The sequence below is a fragment of the Lissotriton vulgaris genome, chromosome 7 (genome assembly GCF_964263255.1).
Source record: "Lissotriton vulgaris chromosome 7, aLisVul1.2, whole genome shotgun sequence".
Lineage (NCBI taxonomy): Eukaryota > Metazoa > Chordata > Amphibia > Caudata > Salamandridae > Lissotriton > Lissotriton vulgaris.
Genome location: NC_141695.1, coordinates 1,689,278,253 through 1,689,298,929, shown reverse-complemented (window position 1 = coordinate 1,689,298,929; position 20,677 = coordinate 1,689,278,253). Strand labels below are relative to the sequence as shown.

The window sequence follows — 20,677 nt, the reverse complement described above, 5'->3', positions numbered from 1 at the left end:
TGCCTGTGCTGTACCTGTTCTGTCTGTAAGGGAAGCCTGCATTGCCGTTGCCAAGGTTATATGTAAGGGAAGCACATACTGCTGCTGACTGAACTGTCGCTGCTATCTGTCCATGACAGAAGCGCTTCCTCTTTGATGTCAATACAGTCTTTTGATCCCAATTTTACATTCTGTTCTTTAACCACATGCGTGCGGGGGTTATTTTTGCGCTACGCGGCTTTTTTGCAAAAGCCGCGTTACATGACGAGCTCAGCTCGTCATCAGCACACGATCACCATGGCTGATGACGAGCTGAGCTCGTCATCAGCATTGAAGGGGTTAAAAATGCATTGTGGTGTCACACCATTGAGGAATGTCAGGTGGTAAGGACAGAGGATCAATGGACTGGTGGAATGACATAGGAACCTCCTTTTTCACATTAGGAGTAAATATAATAACACCCAGAGGTCCTCAGGACAGGCGGCTTTGTAAGAACCAATGGAATTTGAACGCAAACACCTTATTGACATCATGGCTGCCTCTGGGGGAGAATGGCCCTCATAGTGCCTAAAAAGACACTTAAACTGGATGCATTTGGATACAAGTGCCTCAAAACATGCATGTGATTAGTTGCTTTGGACTTGCGTTGTGCTTCAGTCAAGAGTCTTAGAAAGAACATGTCAAGAACCACACATCACTGGCGTCATCAGTCCAGACCTGAGTTCAAACTTAGATAAAACTGTGATCCTAATATCCATAAAGAAGTACTAATTAATACCAAAGCAAAGGTAACTCCTCCCATATTTCTATATGAAGAAACTATGGAAAGGAAATCTTGGCACAAGACCTTACTTTGTTCTAAAAGAGCTAACGCTTCTCCATGTTGGAATCTGGAAGGTACTTCTTTTTCAGGGTATTTCCTGTACAAGACAGCTCAGTAGCAACTCCCACTTGAGAGGCATAATTTGATGTTGTTTAGATGATGCAGAATCTTAAACATATACTGCATCTACTTGATGACGTGTCGGGCCTCATGAAGCCCAGGTCCGTGCTTGTCTAGTCTTGTGAAAGGGATTTGTATTCGAGAATTTGGTGCCAGTGTTTTGGAGGCTATTAACAGTTCCTCAACACTTGGGGTAGTTACGAATAAGGTGAAACAAGTGGTGGTAGCACCCTTGTTATAAAAAGCAGCTTTCACTAGGTTGACACTAACAGCTTTTCTACTAATCCCCTTGAAAATTTGGGAAAGAGGCATGACTAAAGAGAACTGTGTGTAAGGAAATATTTGCCTGGACATCTTTCAGAGCGGCTTTCAACCTCTTGGGTTGACTGAAACATTTTAGCAGATGTTAGCGATTTCAAGGAACTCATTCTGTTAGATTTGTGAGACGTTTTCACACTGTTGACCATAATACCATTACCCCAGGGGGTCTGAGAGAGGCAGGAATGTCAGGGGTAGTGTGCAATCCCAAAATATTGGAGCTCCCTCTGGAGAATGTGATGAGGTGCTCTCGAGTTTCCCATATCTCACAGATATTAATTGACCTTGGGCTGAATGAGGACCCCTTGAAGGGCTGGGGCCCAATAGAGGGTTCCCCCCCCGCCCTGTATCACAGGGGCTACAATGACTTGCATTATGCCTCTGGTCAGGGATCTTTTATCAACCTGCAATTTGTAGCACATACAGTAGTATGAAAGTAATGCTACAATATACTACAAAATGCCTCCACCTCTCCAATCTTTCCTCTGCGGATCTCTGCTCACCTTGACATATATTTCAATAGTAACTTCGGGAAGGGCTTGGGGTACGGCTGGAAAATTGAGAATTCTTACTCCTACATGGGAAGGGTTAAGGGACAATTAATCACTTGTTAATTTTTTCTATACTTTCCTGTAGGGAGATATGCACTAAGGTGGTGGGCATCTCCAGCTACATGTGCAAAGTTACTAGCAGCGACTTTACAGTTGTAAATTATATTCTAGGAGACTTAAGTCCCTGATTTGTGGAGATGCAGACATATAAGGTTACGCCTTGGTGTAACTTACACTGAATACTATGAGATTGTGAACAGCAAAATTGGAAATAGCAAATAGCACAAAGGGTAGAGTTACTCCTTGGAGAGTAAATATACACGTGTATAGGCCCCTCAGATTCTACCTATGTGTGGAACGGCATATTGCCATATTATGCTAAGAAAGTTTAGGGAAATTTAAGGAATGGTTTATGGAGGGAAATGTTAATAAAAACACATACCCCAAAAAGAGTAAAACCATTGCTATTACCAAACCTTTCTTCTAAAGTGACTACAGCCCTACGTTTGTCAAAACATATGTAAATCTACCACAGCCCTGCCTTGGAGTAAGTCATCACGTGGCATCCCATGGGTTCTGTAACATACTCCCAAAGAAAACAATGGCAGTGGGGTAATAATATAACACTCCAAATGAATTAATTAAATTATTAAAGATTTAAAATTAATATACATTTATCTAAACACAGAATTAGTAACAAAATCATTTATGTACTAAAGAAAAAGAAAAATGTTAGTAAAGGTGGAAAATGTTTAAACTATTCTATAAACATTATTTAAAAAATTGAAATATTTAAAAATTTTAATGCGCATACAAATTGTAAAATAATTTGCTTTAACGTTTTATTTTAAGAGTTTCTGGGTTGAAAATAACATTTTACAATTGATTTATATTTTACATTAAATCTTTTTATGGATTTATTTGAAAGAAGAATATATTTTATTAATTTTCCCTGTGGCTTCCTATAGTGAGATGTGCACCAAGGTGGTGGGCACCTCTAGGTTTATATGCAAAGTTACTAGTAGAAAATTTACAAACCAAAATTCTATAGTAGGAAGCTCGAGTCACTGATTTGACGAGATGCAAATGTATAAGACTATGCCTTGGTGCAACTATAGACTCTGAAATGGTGAATAGCAAAATATGAAAAAGTAAATAGCAAAAAGGGTACAGTTACACTTTGGTGTAGTATATTATAAAGGAATAAATATACACGTGTTCAGGCCACTCAGGCTCTGCCTTTGCGTGGAACGTCATATTGCCGTGTCATACCAAGACAGTTAGTTGCACAAGCTATTTTTTTTATGGACCTTTGCTCTGGCTTACTGGAGGTGCCACAAGAACCCTCTCTGTCTCCAGACCTGTTTGATGTCCATGTAGGTCCACAGACTGCACTCTTATATGAAGGTGGCTACTGGCTATAAATGTATGCCAAAGACACTCAGTGGAGAAGTGTGGCTCAATGATTGGAGCGGCAGACCCTGATGCAGAGGTCTAGACCGGGACGAGGGTTCAATTCCCCGCCTCGGCGAGTCTTGGGCTCAAAATTCCACAGACCTGATAATTCTCGCCTCGGTGCCTATTCCAATCATGGAGTCCCACTCTGCAACTCTGGGCAATAGCTTGCTTAATCTCCACAACGGCCCCCCCAACACCAAGGATGCCTGGCCTCCACCTTGGGGGTGCCCAGGAGTGGACGCCTCACAGGGAAAGCCAGGATGGGTTCCACAGCGGTATTCGTACAAGCGCCTTGAGACCCTTGCGGGTGATTAGTGTGCTATAAATGTAAATGTATTTGAGCTTATATAGCGCACAGCTACCCGCAGTGGGTTTCCCAGCGCTTGCTTAGGGAACCCGTCCTGGTATTCCCCTGTGAGATAATCCCAGCAGGGTATCCACAAGGTGAAAGTCAGGCATCCCGCCGCGAGGGGACGTTGTGGAGATTAAGCAAGCTATTGCCCAGAGTCGCAGAGTGTTAACCCGTGAGTCGAGAAGGCACCGGAGCAAGAATTATCGAGCCCGTGGAATTTTTTTAGCCCAAGACCCGCCGAGGCGGGGAATTGAACCCTGGTCCAGGGCCGATCTCAGCTTCCGGGTCTGCCGCCTCTAACCCCTGAGCCACACTTCTACAAGTATCAATTTACAGATCCTGCTCTGTCAGGGGCATAGATAGACTTTATGCATTTTCCCTAAACTTTTGCACATGCGTGTTGGCCTGGCCATGTGTAATTGGAAGTGCAGCCAAAGGATGAACCTAAATCTGACAAAATAATAGCAATGATCGCCTGGGGATATGATCAGATCTCAACATCCGCAATCTGGCAAGAGGGCTGAGGGGTGTGCCCTGCACCAGTGTAAGCCAAGCAACTAACTGCGGCGTCAAGTTGTACTCTGCACTGTCTGTGTTATCTGAGGCTACAGCTGTGTCTGAAGTCTGTGTATCCGAAGAATGGGCAGTGAGTGCCAAAATACTAGTGTTAGAGAGAAGCAACACCACAAACCATATTTGCTTATATTTCACCGTGGAGCAAACACCGACGCACTATAAGCGCAGTTATTTGCCCAATGGTTTATAGCCTTGTGTTATTTTTCATTTACGGGGGTTACCCGCCCTGTGGGCGCAATCCTTCATCCTACCCTGCCGACGGGTAATTTGCTATGTATTTGCCACCTGCATCTGTTGCGTTGTTTATTTGCACGACGCAGTGCAGGCGGCGAAATGTCCATTGACATTAAAGACACTGCACAAATGCTGCTAGCCCTCATCCCCTAGACTTCCAGATGATGTCAAACAGTTGAACCAGAGGCGGCCAACACTAAAAATACTGGCGGGGTGGGTGGAGGGTGCACAAGAGTGAGGGAGAGGGGGCGGGAAGAGGGGGCCAGCAGGAAGCACGTGGGGGGAGCATGTGGCGGGGTTAATCATAAAAAAAAACACTTACCTGCTGCACCCGTCTGCCTCGCATTCCATGCTAAAGTTCCTGTCCAAGGAGTCCCTGGGAAAGCATTACGACTCCCATCCAATCCCTGCACTGTTCTCATATGAGAGCAGTGCGGGGATTGGCCTAGGCGGACTGAAAAGACGCTCCGCTCAGGACAGGGAGTCTGTGGGGTTTCTCCAGTCTGACTGTTCAGTACAGCTAGGCTGGAGAAACCTAAGTGGCATGTGTGTTTGACCGGCCTGAGACGGCTGGCCAAACACACATGCGCACTTCTACTCCACCTGCCATGCCCCCGCCCCACCCGCCCTGCACAAGCTGGCTCAGACACAGAAAATGGAAAAAAAAGAATACTAAGATATTTTTTTATTTTTCTACTGCTGGCTCAGAGCCAGTGGGGCGATGCTCCTCCACCATTGCGGAAGAGCTGTCACTTAGTTGTACCCCTTGTCCCACCCGGAGACCCACAAAACCCTCCTATTTGCCGCTGAGAGGTGCCGTAAAGGCAAAGAATGGAAATTACAGAAATAATTATTAATTTGTTATGTTATAGCACTTTTATCTAATGTTCTGTAGAAAGAATACTACTACAAAACGATATAACCACAGCCAAAGCTAAGACTGATAACAATTAGTCAGTGAATGATCTTTTAGCTGATCCCCAAAAGACAACAGAGTAGAAGCAGATCTCACTGCAAAGGGAAGTTGATTCCATAACAAAGAGCTAATAATGTGAAAGTACGAAAACAAGGAGGAGGACCTTGAGGACCAGGTTCAGATAGCAGACATAAAGAAGATGAGTACAGAGGTCTTCTAGGACCATAATGCAAAATCAAAGAGCACGGTTAAGGGGAGTCCACAAAAATTATACCATCTAAAGACAAGACAGAAAAATCTAAATTTACACTGAAAATAGAATAGTAGCCAATTATGTTGGAGTGAAAGGAGATAGAGAAAAAAGATGCTCAACTTCCTGTGATTCTTGGCAAATCACTTAATCTCCCCGTGCCTAACAAAAATAATTGTGTCCTTCTGTAACGAAACTGGTGCTCATGTAAATCGCTCTGATACCCGTTGTCTCGGGTCTAGTTTGCGCTATGTAAAACTCTAAAAAAACTTTTTTTTAAAAGAAAGCAAGAAATCTGTGAATGTTAGGTATTTAAGAAGCCCACATACAGAGACGCCTATCCACGAAGCATGTAAGGGGACGTAAAAAAAAGTACAGCTATGGTACTCTTACTTGCCTTTGTGAATTTGCCTGAAATTATCTAAAATGGGACAGTTTGGGTCATATTTATTTATAACAAGCAAAAATTGAAAGATCTGTGCCCACCATGCACTTTTACTAAAAGGGGGTTGGACTATTTCTGGCCCGACTCACAGTCATGTAAGAATACACAAAACATTACTCCTGTAGTATTATTTCCTGTACTCATAACTGCTTTTACGATTTGGCCACAGAGATGAGAAGCAACTAAAATGGGACAGAACCAACATTTGCAGAAGGAATTCCAAAGAGCAAAAAGCACTAAGAAGTTTGATTTTAAAAATGTTGAATATAACAACAGTTTTGACAACAAGTGTTGACAGCAGAGACAATGTGATGTTGAAAGTCCAGTGGGGATTAGGAAAAAAACTAGATTCAGGGCAGGTGTACAGTTGGAAATAGTTCAAGGTGGTAAAGAAACATGAGGAATAATAGGAAAGAAAGAATGGGAGGGTAAAACATCTATTTTAATAGGGTTTGTTTTAGGAAAATGAGAAGCCATTCAGACCTAGACCGATAATATGAAAGTTGAGACGCGTTCTGAAGAGAGAGATAGAATAGGAAATGAAGTAAAAGAAGAGTTTGGCACCATCAGCATAGAAATGAAACTCCAAACCATGAGCAGAAATTATAGAAAACAGAAGAATAGGATAGATAGAGATGAGAAGTGGGTCAGGAACTGAGCCTTGTAGAACTCCAAACTGAAGAGGAATTGATCACAGAGACGGAACCTATATAGGAGACCAAGAATGGGCGCCCATGGAGGTTTGTAGAAATCCAGGAAAGTACAGATCCCAAGGGGAACAGCGTTTACAACGCAACTTTTACAACGCAGTACCTTTATGACGCAACCATTACAACGCAAGTCATTACAACGACTTGCGCTGGGGGGCGCTCTAGGATAGGGAATAGTTTTAATTTACTATCCAACACCTTCCCTACTATCCACGGGGACTGGAGTTGGAATAGTAAATTAAACTATTCACTATCCAGCGCCCCCCAACGCAAGTCGTTGTAACGACTTGCGTTGTAAAAGTTTCGCGTAAAGGCATGCGTTGTAAAAGCATGCGTTGTAACGATGTACATCCGATCCCAAGGGAGACAGAAAAGGAGCTAGAATAAGGGAACAGAGCAAGACAGCACCAGTGGGCTAGCAGGGAGCGAAATCCAGATCATGCTGGTAAAAGGAAATAGAGGATGAAGAAAGGATGAAAGCTGGAAAAAAAGCTATACTTTCCAGGATTTTATAAAGAAGCAGAAACAAAGAAATTGATGTGCAGTTGGAAAGACCATTAGGAATATATGATGGTTTCTCTAGAAGAGGAAGTTTAGACACAGCCTTAAAAGAAGAGAGAGGGATTCCAGAGGACAGAGAATGGTGAAATGAGGAGACCAAGTAAGGGCCTTTAGAGAGGAGACGGCTTTAGCCAATGTGGAGGGAAGAGGATCTGACGGAGAAACTGCAGGCCTAACCACCAGGAGGAGAGATGGAACTTCACATTCAGAGACAGAAAAGGAGTCTCGACAAGGAGAAGGCCAATCAGAGGCCGACAAGGACTCCGCTTCAGACCCCGGAAGGACAGTGGAGGACCTCGAGACGGAGGGAAAGGAAACTAATGTACAAATGTTGGACATTTTAGAAATGTAAAAAGCTACAATTTCCTGTGTGGAGCTGGAAGAAGCGGTGAAAGAGTAGAAAAAAGTAACAAAACCATGAGGCTGTTCTTGAATACGTTTTAATCCCTCCTACGCTGGTGACGGAACCGTTCGGCCACGCCCCTCGGGTGGGCTGTGCTGGTGACGGAACGGTTCCGTCACGGCACGCACGCCGCGCCTGCGCGGCGCGTTCTATTGAGCGGGCGGGGTCTTTGACGGAACCGTTCCGTCACAAGCACAGCTCACTCGAGGGGCGTGACGGAGCGGTTCCGTCACCAGCGTGTGAGCGCCGCGTGACCCCCCCTGCCCCATAGCACTGCGGCGGAATCGTTAAGAAATGATTCTTTGATATATCTAAGGTGACACGAATACCTGCCATGAGCTGCCAGAAAACCGGATGGGCAGCCAGCCAGGTGTGCCACAGGTGCTGAAGAGAAGACAGTTAAGCAGGCTTCTGTCCAGTCTTAAGGGCCAACATAAGATTCAAAGAAGGAGAGAGTGGAAGAGGCGCAGTTCTTACAAATATACATTTTTTTGGGGGGCAGTGAATTAAAAGCAGCTGTACCAAAAGTGGCTCTCGATACCAGTGAAGTGAGAGGCCTCTAAGGGAAAATAGGACCCCTTGTGCCACTTAGGTTGTAAAAAAAACCAGATATAATTGGGGTACAGCTGCCCCCCGGTGCCACTGCACCTATCGCACTATCGATAGCTACGCTCCTGCTCGATACATTTCTCAGGTGCCGACGATAGTACGTGGGATGAAAGGAAGCTAGTGGTTTTGTGAAAAGGGGGGCACCAATGCAGAGCAGCCATATCCCTCGCCCCCACCCTCAGAAGTGAGACCCCCACACTCATCTAATATACTTGGAGCAATCAGCTGCCATGACCGGCATTCGAACGCAGACGTATGTTGAGCTACTGTGACCCCCGTACATTCACATTCAAATGTAAACATAGAAGATAACACAGAATCAACTAAACGCAGGAGCGGATGCAGGGTGCGTGGGGAGAAATGCTTGGAAGCCGGACGGGGCGAGGAGCGAAGTCAGGGACATTTCACAGACATTTTTGCAGCTGATCTCAGCCGAAAGAAATTATCTAAAGAATGTAAACATTTTCCATGAGGGTTTGCTGGATGGTACCGCAATGAGTCAGACCTTTCCTCCCCGGAGTGGTCCCCCTGATAGAAGGATTGATGCAAAGATACACAACGTGTCCTCCGCAGGGATTCTTGGCTGAAGGGGTCAACACAGTTTTTTTTAGATCTAGATTTTGGCGCCTAAGGGAATGCTAGAGAGAGAAACACGTGTCAGTCAGAGAGGGGGGTGGGTGGCTGAGGGATTGGAACACTTACATACAAATTGTGTCATTGTTAGGAGTGGGCGGGTGGGAGGCTGATGCCGACATCAAGAGAGTGTTCGATCAAAGGAGTTCAGAGAGGTTGAGACAGAGAAAAGAGTATCAGATCAGAGGATAGAGGGAAGGCTTTGCTGCAGAGAGAAACAGAGTCACTCTCAACCCTCAGGTTACATGACTCAGAGAGAGAGAAACAAAGTGGCATCTAGAAGGGTGGATGGCTGAGGGATTGATACAGAGTGCAGATGGATGAAATGGCGAAGGGTTTGCTACAGAGAGAAACAAAGTGGCATCTCTAAGAGTATCGGCCCTGATGGTATCTGACTGAGAGAGTAGTACAGAGAGAAACAAAGTGTCACCTATGAATGTGGATGACTGAGGGATTGATACAGAGAGAAACGGGGTGTCAGATATGAAGGTGAAAGGTGAAGAATTTGGTAGGGAGAGAAACAAAGCATCATGTAAAAATGTGGATGGTGAAAGGTTTGCTACTCAGAGAAACAAAGTGTCATCTATGAATGCTGATGACTGAGGGGGTTTTATGGAGAGAAACTGAGTGTCAGATCGGAGAGTGAATGGCCATGGGCTTGCTACAGAGAGAAACAAAGTGACTTCTATGCATGTGGGTGGCTAAAGGTTTGTACAGAGAGAAACAAAGTGGCATATTCACAAGTCCCTATCGCCACCACTACGTGGTGAAAGGGGCTTCGCCTTATTCACAAGGCAGCGTTAAGCCATGTTGTGAATAGGACCCCTTTCACGCTGTCTTTAGCCTGAATGGGGCGTGCAGTGGGTGTTGTGGTGGGCGTTCCACAGCAACATCCATTGATATTGACGCTGCCCCCTATTCACAAGGGCAACGTAAATAGGATCTAACGCCAAACTTAAGACCAGAAAAGCCCTGGTCTTAAGTTGGCGATACAAGGAGAAATGCTTTATTTCTCCACGTTTTTGCATTTTCCATGTGTGCTGCCTTGTGCAGCGCCCATGGAAAGTGCAAAATGACATGGTTTGTTTATGTACAGGAAGGTGTCTCTTCCTGCACATAAACAAACCTTTTTTTAAAAAAAATTCCGTTTTGTAACTTACATGTGTGCTGCATGAAGCAGCACACATGTAAGTTACAAACTAGCATACTAGGAGGTTTGTTTATGTGCAGGAAGGGACACCTTCCTGCACATAAACAATCCTCCCTGCTTGCAGACACCCTTGCACTCGGGTTCAATGGTGCCTGCGCTGGCGCTAAGTTGTGAAACTCAGCGCCATCGCAGGGGGAAAAGCAAGGCTGCACCATGTCCTTGTGAATATGGTGCAGCCTTGCTTTTCCGAAGTGGCAGAGAGGGGCGTTAAGCCAAGAAGGCTAACACCTCTCTCTGCCACTTCCTTGTGAAATCCCCCAAAGTGTCATCTATAAAACAAAATCTAATCTACCTATCGGTTTGCCCGTGGTTTTACAGAGAGAAACTTTGATGCAGAGGTGATACAGAGAGAAACAGAGATACAGGGAAACAGTAATACTGTGGTGTTACAGTGAGAGATATAGAGAGAAACATTGTGTCAGATCTGAGGGTGAATGGGGAAAAAGGGCTTGCCACAGAGAGAAACAAAGTTCATCTATGAATGTGGACGACGAAAGGTTTGCTACAGAGAGAAACAAGGTGTCATCTATGAATGGGGATGACTGAGGGTTTGATACAGTGAGAAACATAGTTTCAGATGTGAGGGTGAATGATGAAGGGTTTGGTGTAGAGAGAAACAAAGTGTCATCTATGAAGGTAGATGACTGAGGGATTAATACAGAGAGAAACAGAGTGTCAGAATTGCAGGTGAATGGTTTGCTACAGAGAGAAACAAAGTGTCATCTATAGGGGTGAATGAGTGAGGGATTGATACACAGAGAAACAGAGTGTCAGATCTGAGGACAAATGGGGAAGGGTTTGCTACAGAGAGAAACAAAAGTGTCATCTATGAAGGTAGATGACTGAGGGATTAATACAGAGAGAAACAGAGTGTCAGAATTGCAGGTGAATGGTTTGCTACAGAGAGAAACAAAGTGTCATCTATAGGGGTGAATGAGCGAGGGATTGATACACAGAGAAACAGAGTGTCAGATCTGAGGACAAATGGGGAAGGGTTTGCTACAGAGAGAAACAAAAGTGTCATCTATGATTGTGGATGACTGAGGGATTGATACGGAGACAAACTGAGTGTCAAGATCGGAGGGTGAATCGCAAAGGGACTGCTACAAAGAGAAACAAAGTGTCATCAATAGTGTGGATGGTGAAAGGTTTGCTTTAGAGAGAAACACAGTGTAATCTATCTATCAGTATTGCCAGTTCAGAGAGAAACAGAATGATACAGAGGTGATACAGAGAGAAACAGAGATACAGAGAAAAAGTGATACATAGGTGGTGATACAGAGAGAGATACAGAGAGAAATAAAATGACATCTGTAGGGGTCAATGGCTCAGAGAGAAACAGAGTGTAAGATCTGAGGGTGAATGGCGAAATGTTTGGTACAGAGAGAAAAAAAGTGGCATCTATAAATGTGGATGGCAAAAGGTTTGCTACAGAGGGAAGAAAACTGTCATTTATAAGGGCGGTTGGCTGAGGGATTAAAAAATTCTGAGGGTGAATGGGGGAGGGTTTGCTAGAGAGAGAAACAATGTGTCATCTTTAAGAGTGGATTACTAAGGGATTGCTATAGAGAAAGAGAACTGGCCCTGAAGTTATGTGGGACAAAAAATCATACTGAGAGAAACACAGTGTCCGGTGTGAGGAAGCATGACTAAGGGATTAATGAAGAGAAACAGTAGCCCTCATTTCTAATGTGTTGTGCGAGCACCAAGGCCTGCAAGACAATTGTTGTGCCAAAAAGTGCATGTACAAACTTTAGTAAATCTAGGCTGGACTATCAGTGCTGATGAATTAATACAGAGTCAAACAGCTGATGACATCTGAGAGTGGGTCGCTGAATGATCAATAAAGATAGTGAACTGTGAGGGTGGATGGCGTATGTATTGCTAGAGAGAAAAACAGCTGTCCCTCCAAGGTCCCTCTCAGTGGAAGTATTTCAAGTTCTGAGGACACTGACCTGATGAGAACATCTCTCCACAGTCACACAACCTCCCCTCAGTGGGTTTGATATGACTTTTCTAACTGGTGCCAATCAATTTTCATAGTATGGCATGCCAAGCAAATAGGAAATCGATAATACACCCCAGTATAAGAGGGAACCCAGATATAGGAGGGGTGGAGTAAAGGAGTTAGGAACCAAGGGAAACAAGCATTCGGCAAAGCCAAAAGATCTCACCTTAGGGACCTACTGGTTTTGCCAGTGAGGTTAGCAATGCAGCACATCGTACCCTATATCTGCTGCACGACGAAATATATATTATTTTAAAGCTTTTGACGCTTCTGGCCAAGTAGTTTTGTAGGCACACACACATAGCATGCACGCATCTACAAAATGTTGATACCGGTTTTTAATTTATTTTTTAGATCTGAGTTTGATTGCCAAGTAAAAAGAAAAAAAATTGTGAAAGTTTTTTTTTCTTTAAAGTGGGCAAGGGAAAGCAACTGGGGTGGGAACAACACAGGATGTAGGTGGGTGACGCAAACAACACAGGGAAGGGGCAGGGGCCACACTGTGGAAGAGAGGCTGTTTAGGTCTCACTAGACCCAGCACATGCGCTGCACTGGCGAGACATTTAGTAGCTGGCTTTTAAAAGTGCTACTTGGCGGGCCACCAGCTTGCTCTCATGCGCACAAGCACGCTCGACGTGCACAGCAGCTGGCATTTGTCTTCTTTGATTGCGCGCGTGTGTGAATGCCCTCCCCTACCCCCTCCTTGTCAGCTTCAGCGCGCGCTTGTTTTCTCTTCCCATTCTTCTACTACCTTCATCAACTTCGCTGATATATTTCCTGACCACCATTTCCCCTTTCTGCTTTTCCTCTGTTGCCCTCACCCAGCTGTGCTGTCCCCTCGTTGCAAGCATTGAATGCAGATGCACGATTACTGTGCGATTACACCGATTAGCAGCAGTTCAGCAGAGAAAGTTTTGTAACTGGAGCAACGTTTTCATCCGTGATGCTCCTGCTGAGAACCACTCTCGCTACTTAGTTTCTCGAGACACAGAGGCACTTCCGGGAGGCTGTTCACGCCTGCAGCTGGTGACAGAAAAGCAGTCTGTCTTCCACAGAACACTGACGCACTCCATCACGTGTGCCCGTGACTCACCCGCCCCCTCTCGTACTTGTTCTAAATGTTAATGACAGAATGATGCTTTTTAACATCAATGAACTTTCGAAAGTAGGTTTTCTAGTTACACAGATATTGTTCATGTTGTCTGTCCTTAAAGTTAAATGGACAACATTCTTTAAATGCTTAAAGATTTGATTTGACCATCTTTTCCATACTTTCCTGTGGGTAATATCCCCCACCCCTCCAAGCTTACTGATCTGTATTTTTATATTCGAACCCTGCCATCTTGGTTAAGAGTGCGTTCAGGTGCTTATTTCACTGAACGGTGTACGGTCTGGTATGCACATCCTACGAGGTCTGTATTACTCTAAGCCTCAGCATTGGAGCGCTGCGTTTATTCATGGATTATGACCACACATAATACGGCGCCCAAAGCTCGAATGAAACCTTCTCGGTAGAAGCAGTTTCCAGCTGGGAGAGGGTTTGCACAGCACACAGCCTTCCAAAGACCGCCAGAGAATGCTGCTTAACTCAGAATCTGCAATTGTGCCAGCAAAATGAAACACAATAGTAACTGCTTATTTCGAACTGACCTACCAAGGTCCTGAACGTCCATTCACCAAGATGTCAGGGGCAGCAGAAGTGACGTCCCACTCCCTTTGACATTCCGTTCCACTCACGCACATGTGCTTAGGCATACACACACATTCACACTTAAACACGCTCTCACATAAACACACGCTCACCCGCAAGCACGCACACAGAAAGCCTTTAAAAACATACCATACTCCAGATAATTGTACTCCATTTAGTTATTACACTAATAGTTAACAATAAAATATTATTCACTATTTGGGTAAAAAACCGAGAAAACATAAAGAGAGGGGAGCCCCAACCAGTTGCCACTGTGTTTCTGGCACTGATGTTGCCACCTGAGGCCAGAGGTCGAAAGTCAAATGCCAGGGGTCGCCTTTGCAACCCATGGTGACCCCATAAAGGATGTCCGTGGCCAAGGTAAAGGCTGATGATCCCTAAAATAACCAATGCATCGCTCCTGTAAGACATTTAAGACAATCTTGTTCACTGCTGACCAGAGGCATTGGAGAGGGGGACAATGCAGGAGTATACGTAAATTATTTACAGCTGTGAAGTTACTTGCAAGAACCACTGTCGACTTGTCTTAACTTTGGCACCCTCTTCAGAGTCCAATGTAACCTATCCATTTAAAAAGAAGCATTGGCATAGACAATAGGTCTCGCCTTTGGGACCTTATAAGTGTTTAGCCATGCAACAGTTGATGTTGTTGCACCAAGGATATTGTGCTGCATAACTAAATACTTATAAGGTCCCAAAAGCGAGACCTATTGGCTAAGCCAATGCTTGTTTTTTTAAAGCAGGTCAGGGAAAGCAACACAAGGGGTTGGAAGCAGCTTGGGCACGGGAGGGGTGGAAGCAACACAGCAGATGAGGGGTAGAAGCAACAGAGGTGTGGGTGAAAGTGGAAGCAAAACATGGGCATGAGTGGTGACATAGGCAACAGTGGGGGAGTGGGTGGGAAGCCTCAAACAGGCAACAGCAATGGGGATCTGGTGGGGATAAAGCAAAAGGGGGAGAAAGGGAATTGAAGCATATGAGGGAGACAGCAGGAAACACATGCACTTTCACAGAATGCTTAAACAAAAAGAAAAAGATAGCTACTAAAAAAGGTGAGCAGTGGAAAGACATAGAAGCAAGCTAAAAAGACTAACAATGAAGCCAACCAATGATAAGCAAGGGTCGGGCTCTAAGCCCATTTATGATAACAATATGACTTGCAACAGGCAGTGCATGAGCTGCATTAGGCAAGACCTAAAAAGAAACGAATTTGGAGAATGAATCATGATGGATGTCCAGCGAGAGGAGATTTGGTGCTCACAGGCCACAAGGAGGGGTGCGGTGTACAAAGGATTTATGAGGCACAAGGAAAAAATACAAATGTGCCTCATGGAGCCCTCCCCACAGGCTAAAAAACAAAATGTCAGGCTTTTTGCAACCACTTGGCACCACCACGGTGGCACCCTAAGGCGTTCACAGACACTCACCACAGATCAAGGAAAAGAGGACTTGCAGCGCACGGTGTGAGTAGCGGGTGCTCACAGCGCCAACAATGTGGTGGGAGATGTGAGTCGTGCCTTACAACCACTAAGGGTGTGCACGCACATTAAGAGGTAATCCATCATGAAATATACCACCAACATTAAGTAGTAAGCACTCAGAACAACGATGCACTGGAGAAGAGGTACTCCTGTGTGTGGTTACTCCCATTAATCTGGGTCTAAACAGAGCTAGCTTGGGGTATGAACCAACCTAACCTTTGTATGCCAGAGGAGCAACATACTCACATCATTCAAAAAAAATGTGTGTTGGGCCATTTCCAACAGGATGCGGGAGGTACTCACGCACTGATGGAAGTTGCTCAGCTCGCACGTGGCCCCCCTGTCCCGTGGTATTTACAGAGGGTTTGAATTAACTACTCAGACACTGACACACAAGAACCACCAGGTACTCAAAGCACACTGGTGCACGGGTGGGGGGTGGTACTCGCACGTTGGTCGATGGAAGATGCACCACTCCAGTGTTGGGGGTATTTACAGAGAACTGGCATTAGGTACTCACACACTGATAGCGAAGGAGAGTACACTGGTGCGTAGGTACATTATAGGAACATTCAGTGCTAGGTGGAGGGTACGCACATCACGTAACTTGCCTAGAAAGTGTAGTATGTAAACACTGACTGACACCCGGAAGCAGTACTCTCACACCGGTGCACGAGGTGGTACTCACACAGAGGCGGAGAATACGTCACCATTGCGGCGGTCCTCACATACAGTTCGGATCGGGTTCTCGCGCACTGCTACCTAGGGAATACTAGGTACTCTCTGCACACCAATGTAATGGGTTGGGTAAGCCTACTGCGGAGACAGGGCTGCGCCACTACTCACGCACTGACACCCACAGGCCCCGCGGCACTCCCCTCACACGGTGCGCGGTGAGGGGGAGACACTCAGAGGTGGGGGCGACTGGCATCACTGTACTGCCTGGAGTACTTTACATACATACAGGGTGAGGTACTTACTGGCACACAGGGTGAGGTACTTACGTACATACAGGGTGCCGTAATTACATATACATACAGGGTGAGGTACTTACATATACATACAGGGTAAGGTACTTACATATACATACAAGGTGAGGGACTAACATACAAACAGGGTGAGGTACTTACTAATACACAGGGTGAGGTAAGTACATATACATACATACAGGGTGAGTTACTTACATACATACAGGGTGAGGTACTAACATACAAACAGGGTGAGGTACTTACATGCATACAGCTTGAGGTACTCACATGCATACAGGGCGAGGTACCTACATACATACAGGGTGAGGTACGTATATACATACAGGTTGAGGTGCTCACATAAATTCAGGGTGAGGTACGTACATTCATACAGGGTGAGGTACTAGCACACACACACACACACACAGGGTGAGGTACTTACATGCATACAGGGTGAGGTACTTACATGCATACATGGTGAGGTAGTTTCATGCACACAGCTTGAGGTACTCACATGCATACAGTGTGAGATACCTACATACATACAGGGTGAGGTACTCACATACATACAGGGTGAGGTATTCATACATACAAGGGTGATGTACGTATATACATACAGGTTGAGGCGCTCACATACATTCAGAGTGAGGTACTTACATTCATACAGGGTGAGGTACTAACATACACACAGGATGAGGTACTTACATTCATACAGGGTGAGGTACTAACATACACACAGGGTGAGGTACTTACATGCATACAGCTTGAGGTACTCACATACATACAGGGCGAGGGACCTACATACATACATGGTTAGTTACTCACATACAGGGTGAGGTGCTCACATACATACAGGGTGGGGTACTTACATACATACAGGGTGGGGTACTTACATACATTCAGGGTAAGGTACTTACATGCATACAGGGAAAGGGACTTGCACATACATAGAGGGTGAGGTACTCAAGCACTGACATACAGAGGCGCCTATGCACGCCCATTATGCCGATGTAACTCACTCAGAGGTGGGGACTTCATACATGATGGTACTCTACTCACACACTGACACCCGGAAGCAGCGAGGTACTCACAGCACTCCGGTGCCCGCTGGCACCGCGGGCACGGCGTCCAGACCCAGGTGCATGCAGCGCACGGTGGCCTTGAAGCAGAGGCAGCGGCTGGGGCAGGCCCGCGCCCCCGGGGGCAGGAGGAGCAGCAGGGGCAGGAGCAGCAGGAGAGCCGCCGGGGGCCCGCACTTCGCCCGCATGGTGCTGGCGGCAGCCCCCGCTCCAGGTCTGGGGAACAGCCGGACTCCGGGTTCCCAGCTGTGGAGGAGGGACCCCAGACCTCCGCCCACAGCCCCGGCACATCTGGGTTACGTTACACCCCTTCCCCGCCCTCACATTACTGTTCATAAGACCCTCACGTACAGCCCGGCAGGCTCCCTGCCCGCCGAGCTATCCACCCCCAATGTCTGGATTTAATTAGCCGCCAATCTCCCTCGACAATTTACATGTCACCTCCCTCGAACTTCGTCCCGTTACCTAGCACGCCTAGCGTGCGGCCTCTGCCTGGAAAGTAGAGTTTGGATGAGTAAGAGGCCGGGAGAGAAAGAGGGAAGGGGAGGGGGGGATGGGGCTCAGCTTTCATGCCACTAAAATCCCTATGGTCATGTTTTACAGCGGATGCAAGTACGTGTTACGCAGTGAGGAGATGCGTCTCAACATCCAGGCACTTTAAGGAGTCGAGAGAGGGGCTTCCCACCTCCCTGCGCTATTCCACCTCCATCAGATACTCCACAAGTAACAAGGGTCTAAATACGGAGCCTCAATTCATGCTCCAGACCCAGGGCTAAAGGCCCCGTCTAAGCCACTCTCCGGAGGTCGGTGCGAGCAGCTGCTGTTGCTAGCGCCTAGAAACCCGAGTCTGTGCGAAGTCTCCCGACGAAGCTCCACGGCTGGCGGGAGTGGGCTTTAGCGGAATCATGCACGGTACATCCGCTATGCTGCACACACCCTTCAACTACATGGGAAAATGTGATAAGTACGTTTTTTGTTCAGTGCTTAATTTGAAGGAAAAAAAAACGAAAACATAAGTACCAGGCCTCTCGTCAATGATAGTGACAACACAACCACTAACCACCACACTCCTACAAGTGTGACAATTTGGACTATTTCAGTCTCCAAAAGCTGTACGAACGGCTTGGAAGGCAGATAATAGTCATTTTTAATTGATATTGAATTAATAAATAACTTTTGTTGCGGTCATCTCTAAATAAGCCAGCAGCGCCACCTTGTGGTAGACTGTCGCAAATGCTGGTGTTGACAATTAAGTGCCGATGCCCGAGCACCGAAAACCACCTGTTCAAATTAAGCACAGTTTTTGTTGCTCTAATAGTATAAAACGTTTAACAAAACTTTCTCTGCACTATCATGCTTGTGAAGCTTGACTGGGAGGCGTGAAGCAACCGGAAATATTAAACTTAAACATGCATATTATGACATCACATCAGCTGTTGATAGGAAATTCGAGCAGTAAAAGTGAACTGTAGCATATGTAAATAAGATTTACGATCAGGAACTGTTTGTAACATGCTTTAAAGAGTTTGGTGAATCTCATCAGGTGTGTAGCTAGACCCCTGTCCCTGTACAGCCAGGCTAACTAACATTCTGGGGCCCCATCCTTTTGTGTGAACCGATTCTCAGTTGCAGCAAGTGGTGAGAGAATGTCTTCATATGTCTGAACACCTCCCTACACTGCCTTCCACAACATACCTGATCTGGCTGTGCACCCAAGAAACACTTAGGTGTGCAGATACCATCTTTTGCACATCTAAAGCACCATTGTGATTCATCATCACCATCAACAACTTTATTTCGCATTAAAAATGCATACACGTATGTACATTCCGACACATATGAATACATATTATTTACAACATGTGACTTTGCACTTGTACATGGATTCACTCACACATACATTTAGACCTGGGGGGGGGGGGGGACGGGGGGGGGGGGCAGTTGTGAAAGGCGAGGAACACTAAGGTAAGTTAGCCCTTGTCCTTTGAGCTCAAGGTAGGCAAGGCTTAAGTAGGGCTGTGTAAAGACTTTTTGAAGTTTAGAGCTAAACTTCACTGCTGGCAAAGGCTGCACATTTTTTCGCTTTGCCAATTACAGAGAGAAATCATGACTTTTGTTAATATGTGTGTAGCATGTATCTTCATTTAACGCTAAAACATTCATAAAATATACTAGGCAAGAAACCGTGGTCTTCTGTTGAACTATGTTGTGCCATGAAAAAGCGACAATAAATGGGAAAATTTCAAAGAAAAAGTCTCCATATATTTTCCTCTAGGCTAGGTTTGAGTATAATTAAAAATATCTTTTGCTGTATTGAAATTTACCTTCCAATCCAGAGAACAAGCATTTGCAATGCAATAGGTCTCGCATTTACGCAAGTTTAAGCTATTGGCATTGTAAATGACAATGCCTATTATTTTTGTTTTTTAAAACATAAATAAAAGGCATTGTCATTTACAAAGCCAAAAGCTTAAACTCGCGTATATGTGAGACCTATTGCATTGGAAATGCTTGTTTTAGTTTAAACCTGAGCGTGGCGCCGCTTTAAGGACACAGTGCTCGGTTTCTTTTCATTTTTTTACTTTAACACTGAGCGTTGTGTCCTTGAAGCGGCCGCCGCACTCAGTGTTAAAGTTAAAAAAAAAAATAGAAAAAACAAGCATGGTGTCCATGAAGCAGGGCTGCACTCATGTTTAAAGTGAAAAACAAGAAACCATGCGTGGTGTCCTTGAAGCGGGCTCACGCTCATTATGAAAGTAAAAAATAGAATAACAATAATAAACAGAGCGCGGTGTCCCAGAAGGGGACACCGTGCTCAACGTTAAAGTTAAATATAAATAAACTGAATGCAGTGTCCCTAAAGCGGGTGCCATGCTCAGTATACAAATTAAATAAAATAGCATCCGCCATTGTCCCCATAGGCTGTCCTCTAGATAAAGCCGACCGTGTAACAATCAAGTAAAAGGTCCAGTCGTCATGGGCGGTAACTATTGGCAACAAGGAGGTACTAACAAGCCTCCTAATGAATCGGAAGCCAGCGTTTACCAAGGACAAGGACACCAGCCAATGAAAAGTATGGGCGGAGAGAAGGCGAGGCTTACACAACATACTCAACTACTGCATGCCTCTCAGAGCGAGTAGCACATGCGCGCTGCCGCTAGGCTCAACTTAAAACTATGCATAGGAGAAAGGAAACTTTCTGAATTGGTCTAGGAGTAAAAACTGGGCAAAATTTGGCAAGCGGGGTAAAAAAAATCTGTATACTCAGTGTTGGAATATAAT

The 20,677-nt window shown here is 45.4% G+C and overlaps 1 protein-coding gene across 1 annotated transcript in view; it reads right to left on the bottom strand.

Moving 5' to 3' along the window:
• LOC147706323 (peroxidasin homolog) overlaps nt 1-17,907 on the bottom strand; it is a 191,176-nt gene extending 173,269 nt beyond the window's left edge. The window contains exon 1 of the mRNA XM_086932802.1: nt 17,408-17,907. Coding sequence (XP_086788928.1) covers nt 17,408-17,583 — 176 coding nt within the window. The 5' untranslated portion in view covers nt 17,584-17,907. The remainder of the gene's footprint in view (nt 1-17,407) is intronic.
• Nucleotides 17,908-20,677: the final 2,770 nt, after the last annotated feature.